Source organism: Cuculus canorus, chromosome 5 (assembly GCF_017976375.1).
Source record: "Cuculus canorus isolate bCucCan1 chromosome 5, bCucCan1.pri, whole genome shotgun sequence".
In the NCBI taxonomy this organism is placed as follows: Eukaryota; Metazoa; Chordata; class Aves; order Cuculiformes; family Cuculidae; genus Cuculus; species Cuculus canorus.
The window spans coordinates 54,456,989-54,473,706 of NC_071405.1; the positions used below are offsets into that span (position 1 = coordinate 54,456,989).

The window sequence follows — 16,718 nt, forward strand, 5'->3', positions numbered from 1 at the left end:
TGTCTTTCCCCTTTGACAGTGTAAGACTATGTAATTGTTTAGAGATTTACCCAGGGCATGGAATTCAATTCAAGGCATTTCTCATTTAAACATAAGAACTTTTACCATTGGACTAAACAAGGGCTGGACTGTGCCCATCGGTAAAAGCATGAACCTATCACTTGTACTTAAAGAACAGCATAAGAACTTAATTTTAGCAGCAATTTTTAGGATTATGAATCCTTGCCTTGCATGAGTGCCTTGGAAGCTTGTGCTACTGGTGTTCTGCTTCATTGCTCTAGGTAGGTGTTTAAACTCAGGGAGGTGGGATTTCATGCGCATCACTTTTCAGCGCTTCTTTGTCAGCTATTTTCAGTAACCTTATGCTCAGAGTAATAGTTATTCCTGGGTCTAATGCTTCAGTTACTGTCGAGAGATACTAAACAAGTAATGTGGATTTGTGTTTTTCACTTTGAAGTGAATATTTGTCTTTCTCTGAATCTGTGTCCAAAATATTTTCCTTCTACAGGTATCTCCATTTATCTGAAGGTCAGATTTTTCACAGGGACACTTGTCATGATAGTGTTTGACCCAAAGTGGCTAAATGTGTGTTTTAGTGCCTACTAACAGTATTCTTTTCTTCTTCTAGGGTGTGAAAATCTAAGAAATGAACAAATTACGGCAAAGCTTTAGGAGAAGGAAAGATGTCTATGTCCCAGAAGCCAGTAGGCCTCATCAGTGGCAGACTGATGAAGAAGGCGTTCGTACTGGCAAGTGTAGCTTTCCTGTTAAGGTAAGAGTTTCTGCCTTTCTTTTGGATATCCATGAGGTGCTCCTGCCATGAATAATTTGGGGTTTTTTTGGCAAGCATAAGCCAGCAGCATGCTTCATTACACACTGACCTATTTTACAGTCAGCTCTTATTGCAAAGAATGTGGCTTCTTTTTTTTTAAAGCCAGATGATTCATGTAACAAATGCTTTGGAAAATCACTGTCTGAGATAATCCTACATTTTTATCTAGCTGAAATAAATCATGTAGCTAGGCAAAGGGGTAATATTATATTTGTCTTCATTTTTATGGAAGAGCAGAAATGGTAGACCTCTTGGATTGCATGGAAAGGTACTCGATTCTCTCTGTTAAAAGTATTACAGTTACGGTTACAGTTTGACTTGTCAGATAAGCAATGGGTTGTGCTTGGAAAGGACTAACTCCCTTTTGATAATTGAAAACATTGCCAAGTAATACCTGGGTTTCCTTCCAGTTCTTGAGGTTATAAGCATTTGCTGACTTCTGAGAGTGTCTTCTGCACTACAATTTTTTGTGTGTGTCCTACAGACTATTAATGGATGTGAAACTGAAACTACCTTTTTATATTCTGAGAACTCATTCCAGGTTATTGGGGTATTATAACTGATATTTTCTTTTGTATCACTATTTCTCCTTCTCTTTATTTAAGAAACAGTATTATTTTTTATATGTATAGTAATAATTAATATTAATCCTTAAGAAATACAATCATAAAAATAAATGTGAAATTTAAGGTATCTTGTTGCCTATGCTCCCCTTGTAATCAAAAGTTTTCTTCCTCGAGGCACACTAGTACTAACTCTACAATAGACAGCAGATGACACTTAAGGAAAGCTAACAGATTAAATATCTGTGCACAGGGAGAACAGTCTATGTTTCTCACATCTAAGGACCTTTTATTAGTTTTCATTTGTGTTATGCTTAAAGTAATTCTGCCTGATAAACAGGTGATGTTAGCAAGTGGAACTCCTGAGATGAGCTGTTACATGTTTTTGTAAAGCTGTGGGTATGCAGAGATATACAGTAAAGATAGCTTTCACACTAGGTTCATGACCTACTTTATCCCACAATAGTTGTTTATGTGTGTTTTTACACATACTTAAATGTATATAATGTTTGTAGCTTGTTATGGTTGTTTACTTATTTGTTTTGGTCTTGTGTTACTCTTCTGCTAGAAGGAAGGAACTGTCAGAGCTTTGAAAGTGAGTAGCTGATCTGTGGAAGCTGAAACTTAGATTAAGGTTTAACACTGTCTAGTAGAGAACAGAGCTGTTGATTGCAGATCATTATTTTTTAATAATTCCACCATTGCAAGGGTTGAAAAGCAAGATGCTCAGTTTCTAGATATGTAGTTTTACTCAAACTTTTCCAGTCCTTTACTGAACACAGAGTGTGAAGCACTTCTTGCTGTATAAAGGCTTTTTTTTTTTAACTCTTTGTCAGAACTTGCACTTACAATGACAAATGCTTCCTGTACTTAAATAAGGCATTCATCTATTCTGGGCACATGTACCCGAAGTCGAAAAAAGGTTTTGAGCTGTTCCCTGCTGAAGAGGAATAGAAATGGATGAGTCTTTGCATCCTGACATCATAATGCCCTTAATTACCCACTTTATATTGGAATTCACTGAATTAATTTAATTTTTTCTTTGGAAAAAATACTCTGAAGTAATTCATCTTTACATATGTTTGTTGGTTTGGTCATAATAGTAGACTTCACTACTTAAAGAATTTGCAATTAGATCAGAACTTAAAATTGAAACAATTTGACATTGAGGTGTTTTAGCTTATTCAACTAGAATTTATTTTTCAAAATACTGTGCATTGAGATGGGCAGCAGTGGAAATTTTTATTAGGGTTGGGATGCAAAGTGGGTGTTAACTGGTGTTTAATAGATACAGACAGGAAGTATGCCATTGTGAATGAACGAGATAAACCGGATGTAGAGTCATTGGTTTAGTAGGTGGTACTATATTTTGCTCACAAAAAGAATAGAACTTTGTGTTATTGAAAGAGAGTATCCTGTCACGTTGTTCTTGGGTATTATTTGGAAATTTATACGTTCCAGGAAAAAAATGCTTTCTCCTATGTCCTTAAATATCTGCTGAGGATGACTTTTCTCCCTGATGCTCCTCAATGGAGCAGAATAAATTGAGGTGTTGTGGGGAAAGTGTTCAATAAACAGGAAATCATTAAAATCTGAGACATGGCGAAAATATCTTAATTTTCTTGAAGGCCCTAAGTGGGAATTCCTGAGAGAGCCATTACCTGTAGTATAGCTGCTCAACCATGGTTTAATATCTTTCTCTGGTGGGAGGATTCGTCTGTCCTTATTCTTTATGGTCTGCCTTGCCTACTCTCTAAAAATCATCAGTTGTAGTTCTTCAGAGCTGAAAACATAGCTAAGGGGCAAGACTGGAGTCTGGCTTTTGCAGGGGTGACTATTTTACCTGTACAGCTTGTTAAGACACAAGGATTGTTAACAGATGTCTGTACAGATGTCTTTAAGTTTTCCTGTAGGAAAGTAAAATATGTGAAACTAATATAGTAGCAACTGTGTTGAGGGCTTTGTTTCTTCTAATGCTTGGTTTTTTATTTAGATAAGACTAACATTCTTTTATTGGAGAGAGGAGACTAGTGCAAATGCAGAGTAGGGGACGTTTACCCTTGGTTTCCCTGGTAAAAAGATCACGAAAGTTTGGCTGAAAGATATGTCACTCTCTTAAAGTAGCGTTAACTTGGTTTGTTTTTAAGTTCTTGCCTTTGGGCATTTATATTTTCCTCAGTTGGGGTGTTTGTAGAATGCTAGCACAGATTTATACTTTTTTAGATATTGCAGAACATGGAAAGCACTTTGGAAGTCGTGTTGCAAACAGGATCTCGTCCTGCTTTCAGGCTTCATTGTGTTGGCGTTGAACAGGGGTGCCAGTACCTGCTCATTCATGGCGGTACAGCTTTGAGGATGCTGTACTGCAAACAGATTTCATGTTATTGAAAATTTTCTACCTTGGCATGGTTCTTGAAGCTCTTCCAGTGCTACATCCACAGCTGATCCTTATGGTTAATTAAAGTCCATGAGCCTGCTGTTGTATTTTGAACAAATCTGATGCATCTGTGAATCGTCTTAATTCCTGTGAATATGATGATCTGTGGAAAGTATTGGCAAAATTCCTGTTACGTTGTTGCTTTAAAATTCAGAGAGGTGGATTTGATGCACAGTTGCTTCTCTCCAGTGCTGTGCTCATAAATTTGGGTGTAGTGATAACACTGGGCGTGTACTGTTACTTTTAGGCCATAACACTTTTTGTTTGTTTGTGGTGTTGTTTATTTTATTTAACAGTCTGTGCTTTGCCACTAGTTGGAATGGCTGTGTTATATTTAACCAGCTACTGATCATATTTTCTCAGTCATCCTAGTGTGTGTAGGATGTATTTACAGATAGCTCTTCATTGTGTTGGAAATCTAACCATGCTTGAGATGATCTGACACATTCAAAATAGGGCATTGGAGTGGTTACTGACTTTCCTGCAGTGGTCTTCTGTGGAAACTGCTTTAAATCCAGTGAAGTTACATTGAAAGAAGAGCCAGGAAGAAGGCTCTCCTAACTTTTGTGGTGTGAAGGCATGATACATTGCAGCTTTTATGGATGTACTCAGAGTTGCCCTGTTATTAAATGTAGGACTGTTAGAGACTATGGAAAATCTGTGCAGAACTATATTTTCAGAGGCAAATTATCTTCCACTTTCATAGCAAACTAAAAAGTAACTACCAGTAAAGTAACCACCAGTGAAGCTTCAGTAGTGATTCTTCTTTCGGAGAGAAAAGCCAGATATATGTAAAGTATAAGGGACTTAGAGACATTGTATTTAAAACTACTCAGAAGTAGATTATTCTAACAGACATTACAGCCATGGTTATCAGTGCTATGATTTATTTTTACACGATCTTTATACATCATAATTGCAAAAAATGTTCATTGACATGCACATTTTCAAACCTACTTTCTTGCTCCAGACACTACCTCACTGAGAACATGCAGCTGTTCTATGTTTTAATGACTAAAATATTTGACACTAGGGCTTCTTTTTTTCTGAAATGGCCTTTTCAAATGTCCCTCTGGGTACGTAGTTTTTGTTCATACAAATGCATTTTAGAGTAACTGGTCTGTGAAATTTATATCAGAAAAATTAGGTCATTTCCCTCTACTTAACAGAACTAAAAAATCCAAACATTTGTGAATTCTTGGCAGTTCTAAGCAACTGGATGTGTTAAACAGAATATTAACAGCTCATTCTTACTTGTTCTAGAATATGCAACAGTCGCATATATCTTTGGTTAATTCAATTAGTTTTATTCTGTTGCTTTCATGTTTTTTAGTGGTCAGCCTCTTTTGACCTGAATGAATCTAAGGCTACTTTGCCTGTAGCCTGCCAGTTTACTTGCATTTCTTATTCCATTTACTCCAACTAGAAGACTGAAGATATCAGTGAAAAAGGTTCATCTGAAAGTAACAAACCACGTTTGTATTTTTCAAGTCCAGGATTTGCTGCTGAGTGCCTGGTGTCGTGTGGCTTATCCTTTCCACTGAATCATGATTTCTGTGTTAGTATTGTCAAATAAAAATTGTATGGATACAGTTGTGCATTCACACGTAAAAGAATTGATATTTCATTGTAAATTGGCTTCAACCATTTCCTGTGTAGCCCTTGTGTTGGTGGGAGATGTGTGGAGGACACCTTATTGCTCTGTATTGAAGCAGAAACAGAAGGAAAGGGAACAACTTATCCTGAGCCCTGTAGAGTATCCTCATTGGGACCTGTGAGTGTTCGGTCTCATCCCTGCTGAAACCGCTATCAGTAGGAAATAGGCCATTTCTGTCACTTTACTTTGTGCTCTCGCACCACATGTAGCTGCCCAGTTGAACTCTTTAGCTTTGAATTGAACTTTATTGTGTAATGTCAAACTTATAAACCTCATACTAAAAATAACTTAATATTTTTAATCCGTTTATAAATACAGCTTGCATGACTTTTTATTCCTCCAGATCAGAAAAGCTGGTACCCAGCACAGGTAACTGTGGCTTTTATTTTGTATCTTAGTTTGAAATAATAGTAGCCACCGAAGAGTTTACCAGTACGTTGGTATGTTAAAGGCTGGAGTGCCTTTAAGTTAGGCATGTGATATTTTTGACTGTGAAAGCCTGAGATGCTTGAATAGTCTTTGGAAACTATGTGAAGTATTTTTAAGAAGTTAATGTGACAAATCGGCTGATTTCTGAAATGTTGCACAGCCTTATACGTGAAACGCTACAAATCCCTACCTCTTAAGTCATGAGCTGGTGTTAGCACTGAAGAATAACCATTCCTATTGAATGCTAACCCAGAAGCAAGCAAAGGGACGCTTGTAAAATCCTGCAGCATTTAAGAACACAGGAAAAACACTTGAAGACAGTTAATTATAAAAGGGTAGTAGTTATAACCAAAGGTGTGAGACTTAGCTCCAATATATTCCTGTGCATTTTTATCATGTTCAAAAGGAATATAATGCAATCCCTAATCTTGAAGCTTTTCATGGTTGTGTCCAACACTTAATTTTGTTTGAATAGCCTTGCAAATAAGTTCTAAGTGAAGCTTCTTACTCAATTTTAAAACCCTCCTGTCTTTGGCCGAGGTTAAATTATGAAATTATTTAATAAATTTCAAGTTGTTTTAAAGATCTGAATGTTGACATTCGGAGCCTTTGAAGTTGTTTGGATGTCCTTACAGAAGTATTTCTTTTAAATATAATCTAGGTATTGGAAATAGTTTTAATTAGGTTATACTTTTTAATTCTGAGTATTTTTTAAAAAAATAAAAATTAAGTGATTTTCAGTGTCATAAATGGAAACTGATTTTTTTTGCACCTATGTAGTGTGTTTATAAAAATATGCAGTATCAGCCCTTGATTTTCTTTTATTTATCTTTTTTTTAAAAGAAGAATTTACACTTATTTACTAATGCTGAATTCCTGGAAAAGTAGGAATTGCACATCAGTGTGAACAATTGAAAACCTAAGTCTAACAGTATGTGTGTGAAGTTGTAAAGGAGCTAGGAGAGATAGTGGGTTTAAGCCTCATTAAGGAAATTTAGGATAGGCATTAACAACAACAATTTGGCAAAACAGCCTCCCTTTCTAACAGTGAGGCGTGTAGCTACAGAGTGGAAGTTCTACCCTATTGATCTCCAGTTACAGATGTGTCATAATACTTCAAGGCTGACTTCTCTGATGTAGATGTGGAAGTAGTCCTGCCTTGAGCAAGTACTGTCCTACATAATATCCTGAGTTCCTTCTCTGACTTGTTTTAGGGATTTGTGAGGATAAGAAGAATATTCATAGAAGCATTGAATGGTTTGGATTGGAAGGGACCTTTAAAGATCATTTAGTTACAACCCCCCTGCCATGGGCAGGGACACCAGATTGGCCTTCTAGTCTGTAGGCACGTTTTGCCAACTCATGATGAGTTTCTCATCCATCAGCAGCCCCAAGCCCTTCTCTTCAGGGCTGCTCTCAATCCATTCTCTGCCCAGCCAGTTGTGCTTGGGATCGCCCCAACCCAGGTGCAGGACCTTGCCCTTGGTCTTGTTGAACTCCATGAGGTTCATACAGGCCAACCTCTCAAGACTGTCAAGGTCAGGCACAGAGATGAATGAGACTCACCAGCCCGTAGTTGAGATTTGCTGCTTCATCTTCAACAGGCCCACCTGGAAATGTTTGTTATTCCCTCTCAGTGTTGTTTCTGTTTGCACTGATGAATATGAGAACCAGTAAGTGAAACGCACAGTGTGGCTCTTCGGGAGGTGTGATGTGAAGAGACTTGGAGAACTACCGGTATAGGTACTGCTTTGGTTTTAGAATTTTATCCTTTTGACCCACACTACTCAGAGATGTTTAGCAGTCATAGGCTGTTACAGCTCCTATTTTGGGGGGGTTTAACAGGTTGATGAGACGTTTTCGTTTCTGTTGATATAGGAAAGTGGAAGACATTAGACCTTAAAGGCATATGAAGCGTCGTAACTAACCTGTAGCTTTGACTAAGCAAAATTGAGCTTAGTTTGTTTGTTGATCATTGATCATGGAGTTTCTATTGTCTGTGCTTCTACAGCTCTGTCTAAGCAAACATCTGTTTCAAACCAATGAATTAAAAAGCAGGAGCATGGGTGTAAGAGAGGAAAGAAATAAAGTATTGAATATTAGAATGTAAATCTTAACAGAAGTCAGTGGAAAAGTAGCTCAGCTTTGAGACGTTTCCAGGCTTTCTGGTTTTAAGCTTATGTCTAGTTGCAAGATAACATTTCAGTGTGAAACTGTGGAGCTCAGGCTTTAATTCTTGAGCAAAAACAATTCTGGAAGCATATCTACACATGCAGATGCCAAGTAGTCAGTGTTAACTGTTACAATTAATGCCCCAGTTACAGAGAATAGTACCTTCACACAGAGGAAGAAAGAGGAATGTTGCTGCCTTTAGGAAAAATACCAAGGAAATGGTGGTGTTCTTGTGACTATGGCAGCTAGTTCCTAGCACGGGACACCTTGGCTGAGACCTCCAGTGAGCTTGTTCCCTGTGTCCCTCTAGTTTCAAACATAATCTGAAGAACATAATCTGTTATTGCAAATAAAACGGCACATGTGAACGTCTGCTGATACAGAAGGGACTTGAGTGGTTTGTATAGCTGTGTCTGTTTGGAAGAGAGATTGTAATGGCATTTCACCAGGCTTGAACAAAAAACACTGGCTCCAGCGAGTTGTTCAGGTGGAAGGAATTCTGGTGAAGGATTTTTGGTTTTGTTGAACTTGGAAATTTTGAAAACTGAGTTAGCCAAGTGTTTGTGAAAGAGGTGAAAACAAAGAAGATCAAGGCAGTTATTTCTTGTTCTAGGACATGGAAGGTAGATATACTTGGTTTCTGACGTGATACTCCAGCCCTTGATGTTTTCTTAGGAGCAATTTCAATAACATATATTTGGGGGAAGGCAGTAGGACAACTTCATCAAAAGCACTTGATATAGTAACTTAAGTTGTTTGGTTTTGGATAAAATTGGAAAAAGTTTAGAATGTTGAAAAAGAATTAAGTTTCTCAAGCTTTTTTTGGGTTCTGAGGGCGTTTCGCTATGTGCCAGTTAACTTATTCCTGTGTTGATTGCTTTCTGTTTGACTTGAGACCGATACTGAACACCACCATCCTGTGAAAGAGAAGGTAAAGCCTAGAGGTGAAGAGGGAAAGTTGGGGTTTTTTTACTTGCTGTACCATCATCTCTTTTCTCCTGAAAAATGTTAATATAAGCAATACTTCTATTTAAAAATCTTTTGTGTTAAGGGGCTCTTTAACAGCCCTGAAAGTATTTTATTTGGATTACGGCTTTTATTTTATGTTACTTTGTATGTGGACTCTGCCCACAAGGGTTTTGTCTTTCTGTAAAAGCATGGGTGGTTAATTTCTGGTATAACAATTAAATCTCTACCAGAGCATCTTATGGCTGAGAATTGCTGATGTCATGACTATCATTCGTTGGTTGCTATGGAAATTAAGTAGGAATGCATTCAATAGTAATACTGCATTCTTACTACCTGCACTTTGATGATGGAAAAGTACTCGCCTTCTTCAGGAGCGCTAGCTGCAGTCATCCTTGTGACAGGGAGCGCTCTCTGCAGATATGCCCAGGGTACCCCCTTTCTCACTCCTCTGCAATCATCAGCCACTGTGGTATGGCTTATGCAGTTTACATTGACTTTATGTGCCCAGTAATTATGCATCCTCGTCCTTGAGTGTGTTTGTGGTAATGTGCCATGATGGATTTGCATGAGATTCCAGTTATATGGGGCAAGTCACTGCTCAGGCACTTCACAGTAAGTTTCTCCTTTAGTTTGAAAGGGAAGTTCCTTTCAGAGATCCTGAAAGGCTGTGTTTAGAAGTGTGGGATTCAAGTATCTGCTTTTTTAAGTGGTTTCCATTCAGTCTCATTCCTGTGGTGGGACAACAGAGCTTGGTGATGGTTTATTTTTGTTAAGTCCTGAATTCTGGTATTTAACTTCCATTTCAGACTGTAACGAGCAGACCATGTCTTAATCTAACTAGCAAATTTATTTTCTTTCTCTGTATTAAAATGTCATTCGTAAAATGCTGTTGCACTAATAAGTCGAGCTAATATTTCAAATATAAGGTTAGGTGGTGACATAATTGCAATTTAACACTAATTAAAATGTAAGGGTACTAGAAAAGGTTTTAATGTGTAGCAGAACTGTTTGCCAAGTTTCTTGAAGAAATATTTGCCGTTTTGATTACTTCCCATTAAAAGTTAGAAAACAGTTGTAGCACTGCTTAAATACAAGAGCCATGTATATCCACTCTCAGCCTGCTGAGGGGAGGGAAGGAGTTTTTGTAAACAAGCCTGCAGACTTGGAAAGGGACCTGCTGCCTAAGGGGCACTTGGCTGAAAAAAAGACTACTACAGTGTTCTGATTATACAGTTGAAAGTTATTTTTACAAGAAAGTAACTTAAAAATATATTGATATCTATAAGGCACCACTGCCCCACGCCAAGAGAAAAAAACCCAGGAATTTTGAAACTGCTTGTAAAATTTACAAGGCCAGTGATATTGACAGTGATGAGCTTCTGGCTTCTGCAAAAATGGTGCAATGGGAAGAACAAGTTGGTTGTGTGTGGGTTTTTTTTCATGAAAGGCATAAAGTGTAAGTGCAAACAAAGCACCTTTTGTCCTCAGTATCATAAAGCAGTACTGTGTGGCAGTGTAATTTCTTCTATAATTCAGAATTGATTGATGCTCAATGAGGTCTGTGGATTGTACCCTTTTGGTGTGGGTAGATGCACTTGATATGTGCAATAATGTCCCCATTCACTGGAGTGGAAGCGGTATTGAAAACTCCAGCTAAACTTGCTGTCTCTAGCAGTAGTGGCATGACTGATTGCTGAAAGTTGGAGCATAGGACTTGAATAGAGGTTTGGCAACACAGGAGGAAAATGGTTGTCTGTTTTGGATGTGACATGAGGCAATATTTACCCTGCTCTGTTTCTCCTTTTCCAAGCAAAAGGCAGGTTGCCAAGTACAGGGGTGAATGGGTTGGATGTTCGCTTAGAAACTTTTTGCCTGTACTGGGGTAAACAAGATGTGCAGATAGCTCAGGAACTCCAGAAGCTGTTCTCCATATTTTACTTAATGACTGTGCTAACTAGATGGCTCATTCCATACATGTATCTTTTTTTTCCTGTCCTCTATAAACCTTCTCTTTTTAAAGAGAAGTTGACAAACTTTAAGTTACCAAATGCAAAACTTTCCTATGACAAATATGCGCAACCACAGAATTTATGCACCTCTCAAATTTCCAGAGGAGTCGTGGCAGAACCAAAAATCCATGTATGATAGCTGTTGATATAAATATGTACTGTGGAGTTCTTCTCCAGAGGTGAGGGCTGGTTCAAGTGAAACTCTTGCAGAATTATTCCATCCAGATTTACTCTGTTTAAAAAATGCTGCATAGTGGGATTTAATGTTAAAGCCCTCCGTCACTTAAGATCTTTTAAACCTTAAGTGATTTGTAGTTTACGTAGGTAGGCAGTTTAATATGAAGGCTGGTATGTGGAGTCTCTTCTTTTGGAGCATCTTGCCTTCCATGAAAAAAACTCACATTCAAATTTCTATTAAATCTTTGAAACAGTCTGAATTTGACTACTTAGTTGAATCTGTTAAGTCATTATGAGAAGAATGCTCAATATGGTGCTAAAGAGTGAAATCTTTTTTGTCCATCTGGTTCAGTATGGTATCCTAATTAATGAAACTAAACCTGGGAGATTTCGGGTAACTCGTGACATAACTCAATATTCTCTGGTGGAGTGGGACTTCTCATTTCTCAAAACATGATTAAACCTAGGTTTGCCATTGCATTAAGTGACGCAAGTATTGATTCTGCTATTTTAAAACCATTTCTTCGCCTTCTATCTAGTCTAGAATATAAAAGCTGAATTGCATACAATTCTTACTGCGCGACATAAATTGGGATAAGTTCTACTGGCCTATATCTCTTACTACAAAACTTAAGAAAGGTTTTATTTAACAGTTTCTATGGTTTTCTTAAAGAGTAAAGTACTTTGAATTAAGGGTATGAATGTTTCTGAGAGAACATTTCCTTCCTCTAACAAAAAGAACTGTGATTAGAAAAAGTAGGGAGAAATTGGAAAACTTGAAGCTTCCCCCCCCCCAAATGTCAAATGAAATTATCCATAGTACTCCAAGCACTACGCTCTGTGTTTCTTGAAATTGCCTAGGCTAATGTTGTTATGATTCTTAATTTAAAAGCTTTGAAACTTGCAGTTTCTGTTCACGGTTGTTTGCTGTTTTATTCCTAAGTACTGCTTAATAAGTTGAATATACAGAACATTGATATTTTAAAAAACTTTTTGGGAGAATAGCGAATGCTCCAGTGTCCACATAAGAGCCAGTTGTTGTGAAGAAGATAAACATTTTTGGTTTATGATTTATAGAAAGGCGGGGGGAAGAAGGATGTGTTCTGTTTGCAACCTTGAAATGTCTTGTATTTGGACATGAATGTTGAAGTGTATTTGGGTATCTTACTTAGTATGATTCAGTTTTAGATACTAAATGTATTTTATCATTATTAAAAAGTAATTATTCAATCATTTCTGTGTTGACTTAAGTTTTTTGTGGTGTGCTAGTGACTAAAGCTCATGCTGAATAATCAGAAAAATACAATTCTACTTTTCAATTTAATTCCCCTCCTCCCCCGGTTGGGGAAAACCTGTCTTTGCTTCAAAATTTCTAGGTATATTATGCTTTTCTACTTGTGGCTGGTGCCCCATATAAATACAAAGTCAAGCCTTCGAGTACAGGTCTCAAAAGAAGGCTTGCTAAGTGCTGTTATGTCTGTCATCTCGGCTGTACTGGGGTGAATTCAGTGATTAGATTTTTAAATGCAGGGAGTTTAAGGAGCTGCTATTAAGCTTTTCTCCCCCAACTCTTTTTCCTGCAGTACCTGGGGCACGTTGAAGTGGATGAATCCAGAGGAATGCATATTTGTGAAGATGCTGTGAAGAGGCTGAAATCTGTATGTATATTTGTTTCGTGAACAAGTTGGCTTTGGGGTTGTGAGTGTTACTGGAAGAGGTCTGTTTGGCAGCAGTGCCCCAGCTAAAGGCCGAACTTTTGACCCATGCTAGGAGAATAGTTGGCCGGTTTGAGAGCACTGCTGTGGTTAGGGGGACATGCTAATCTGATGATGAGAGGGAGAGAGTTACAACTGTTCTTTCTACTTGCAGAAACTATTTGCAAAACAAATGTGTAAAAATCTGTGACCTTTGAAACTAAGTTGGTACCCACATGGGACTTCAGCCATTGTTTTTTAACAGTTCTTTCTCCCTCTCTGTTTTCCTCTCCCTCTCTCTCTCTCCCTCTGTTGCCTGCCACTTATTAGTGACTTAATTCACTGTTGTTATACAAAATATTACTTGATTTAGGCTGCTTTTTTCTAATGCACTGCAACATTGTAGTCATGCATGAAATAATCTGGCTTGCATCTGCTCAAAGTGGCCTGAAGGCTGCCTAATTCTGGTATGTCATGAAATGGGCTGCTCTTAGTTTGGCTTCTGTGAACGTTTGCTCCTGTAAATGGCACTCGTTCAAAGCTCTCTGTATTTCTGTGGCTCATTTGAAGAGGTCTTGTCATCTCTTTCCTGCAGTAGTAATATCACAAAATCCTACGGAAGTGGTGAACTCTAGAAAGGCAGTGATCAGTCTGTCAAGGAACTGAGGCTAAAACAGCATTGACGAGAACAGAAGGAGAAAGGACACTAAAATTTGAAGTCTGAATGGAGATAGGGAACTGCAATCCTTTTAATCACTTCTCTTACATGTCTTAGCAATATACATTCTTCAGCGATGCCTTTAGTTGATCCTTATAGCTCAACAAAAGTACTAAAAATACATCAAACGCTTCTACTGCACCTCAACTACTGGACGTTACTTTTTTCCTTTGCCAAATGTGGGAGCTCAAATGGCTTCCAACTAAACCTGTTCTTCCCTTCTTCCTAGCATACAACAGAGGATTGTAGGTTTTCTTCCTTCCCTTGTGCTGTAAAGTTTCTGAATTGGTTTAGTGCTCTGATTGAAATCAAGTCTTTTCATTGTTTTCTCTCTCAGCTAATGTATAGAACCTGCTAAAGCAGTGTCCCATCTATTCCCATTCAGTCTAGCAGGGATTGGTGACTGATTTCCCACAAAATATAAATGACTTCAATTGTTCTATGGATTTAGTTTGCGTAGCTAAAAGCACAGGTATTGACCATGTAATGAATCGTATCTGGTTTTGCCTCATTCTGGTTTCTGTTCTATCAGAATACTTCCATTAGCACACCAAATAACCTTGCAGTATCTACTCCGTGCTGTTTTTCTCTTCTCTGGGGAACTATGCCATGAAGTACTCGTTCTCTAGTTTTTATAAAAAAACCCAAACTTTAGGCCCACGAGCCAGTTAAGCGTAGCTAAGCTTATAAATAATGAGACACAGTAAAAACATAGCACCCTTTTCTGAAATCTGGATAATTCCAGGATTGTGATTCTTAATCACATGAATTGTTGATTCAAATGTCAGACTTGGATGTCCAGCTTCTACGGTGTATTCTCTGGAAGTAAATAATTTCATTTCCTTATTCTGTGCTGTGTTATTATTCTAAATGGTGAATGGCATGGACTTTATCCATTCTCATAGATCAAACGTTTTGCATCAGTTAGTTTGATTTCTTCTGTGGCTTGACATTTTTGATGTCTATATATAAATTGGACACAAGCACACGTCTCTTATGATTGCTCTTTGCATTGTTTGCTTTGTCAATGTTGAAAGTTGAGAAGCAGAGGTGAAATTCTCAATGGGCCCCAAAAGAAAGATTCAGATTACTGAAACTACTTTGTGCACTTTAGTTGCTAGACTACATCAGATCTGAGGTTCGTTTGAAGCTGCTCACTGCAATTCAAGCCCTACCTCCCGCCCCCTAGCATGTAGGTCTTAAACTGAGGGTCTTTCTGTAGGACCTTACTATTACTGAAAGCTCTTTTCTGTACAATATGCTCTCTTAATTAGCAAAAGCCAGACGGCTGGATGATGTTTCAGCACGCAAGGAATGTGATAAGAAAACAGTTTGCTCTTTTCGTGGTCTCTTGCCTTCACAGTATTAGGTTATATTGATCAGCTTTCTCTTGGTCTTGAAATAATTACAAGTTTGAGCTGCACAGCTCAAACTGAAAGACTAACTTAGGGGAAATTGGACTTCATTTTTCATATGGTTAAACTGCATCAAAATGTATGTGGCCTATTTTAATCTTTACTGTTTTCTTTGCAGTTAATGTGTAGGCTTTTTATAAATCCAGTCAATAAATAGTAGTTCTTTTCTCTTAGTCAGAATTGTTGAATACTTGTATCTTATAGTTTCCAAAAGTTAAGTTCTCTTTATCTTTACTTATTCTGAAAGATAAACATTTTTTTTTCTTCTAATTATTGTTCTCCAGCAGTTGGCAATTCATTTGGAGAACCGAAGTCTGTTCTTTTTTAGGGTTGACTTATGGAGTTTAAAAACTTCATGGGATTTGTCAAGACAGATATAGAACAGTGCTGATCTTTTTTTGGGAATAGCTTAATTTCTACTTTGCTTTTTGAAAGAAAAGATGCAAGCAAATCTTTATCTCTTTACTGTGGAAAATAAGCTTTCAAGTTTTTGTTTTTTAATTATTATTACATGCTTGTTTAATGTGGTGTAATTGTTTTTGAGCACAGCATCTTACAGAACTTGAAACCAGGTGATGGTGAGCATTTTATTTAGACATTGTTTTATTGACAACGCAGTAAAAAACGCCACCAAGCTAGAGAATCCCATATCCATACAGTATTCTATTGTTATAGTCTTATATCTGAAATTGCACACCAACAATACTATAATGTGCAGGTTATAATAATGTTTAAATGGATGAAGTCTTAACTTATGTCCCTATTTTCGCTCTGATGAAATGGCACCACAGTCTCATTAATAGATCAGAAACCCATGTACTCAGCTATCAGTCTCTTATTAACATGGGTTTATGTTACCAGTGGAGCTTGCATTTTCCCCTTAGTAGGATATTACCAATGTAGCTTAAATTTTTGTCTGTCTAGGGATATGTTACTAACTGTGTATACATTTCATATCTGGTAGGATTCTTGTGTTTGAACACTAAGCACTAAATGGTTTCTTCAGAACCATTTTACTTAATTTAAAGTATTTGGTACAAACTGGAAAATAACTTTGTAAGGGCCGTGTAAGTGTATTTGACTCAGGTACCAGAACATCATATAAAGACAAAAGTATGCTCTCTCATATCATGTTTTGATTTAAAGTCAGCTTTAGTGTGTAGTATTGGTTTCTAACTTGCCACTTTTTGTTTTAAATGATGCATTTGTTTTAATATATGTTCTTGTTTTAGCAGGTAAAGAGACATAATTTAATATTTAAAACATGCATTTAGTTATCTCTAAACCACATTAACTTAGTGTGTGTTTAAAACCCATTTTGCATGATGCCTTTTCCATTAACCTTTTCTAGTTTATTTAAAAAAATAATCTTGTTTAACAACCATTTCGCTGAAAACAAAATTAACCATCACCTGAAAATGAGGTAGCTTCTGGCGAATCTCTTTAGCTTTTGCTATCTTTAAAAAGCTGTTATTTAGTATAATGCAATAATTATTGCTCAACTTGGCAGCAGCATCCAACCCCTTCTCATTGTGTACACAACACTGTGATTAATCCCTTAGTTCCCCTCCTAGTGTTCAGCATATCCTGTCCAAATACATAACCGTTCCTGCCTCTAAAAACTGTTAAGGTTTTTGGCTGACTGA

The 16,718-nt window shown here is 37.4% G+C and overlaps 1 protein-coding gene across 22 annotated transcripts in view; it reads left to right on the forward strand.

The window, feature by feature from the left end:
• Nucleotides 1-16,718, forward strand: part of NUMB (NUMB endocytic adaptor protein) — a 99,179-nt gene that overhangs the window by 65,372 nt on the left and 17,089 nt on the right. For 18 of the 22 annotated variants that reach the window (XM_054067929.1, XM_054067931.1, XM_054067927.1 and 15 more), the window contains 2 exons: nt 629-772; nt 12,829-12,903. In XM_054067929.1, the coding sequence (XP_053923904.1) occupies nt 647-772; nt 12,829-12,903 (201 nt within the window). In that variant the 5' untranslated portion in view covers nt 629-646. Of the gene's footprint in view, nt 1-628; nt 773-12,828; nt 12,904-13,269; nt 15,651-16,718 lie in introns of those variants that run through there. The other 4 variants (XM_054067938.1, XM_054067940.1, XM_054067943.1 and 1 more) reach the window with 3 other exon arrangements.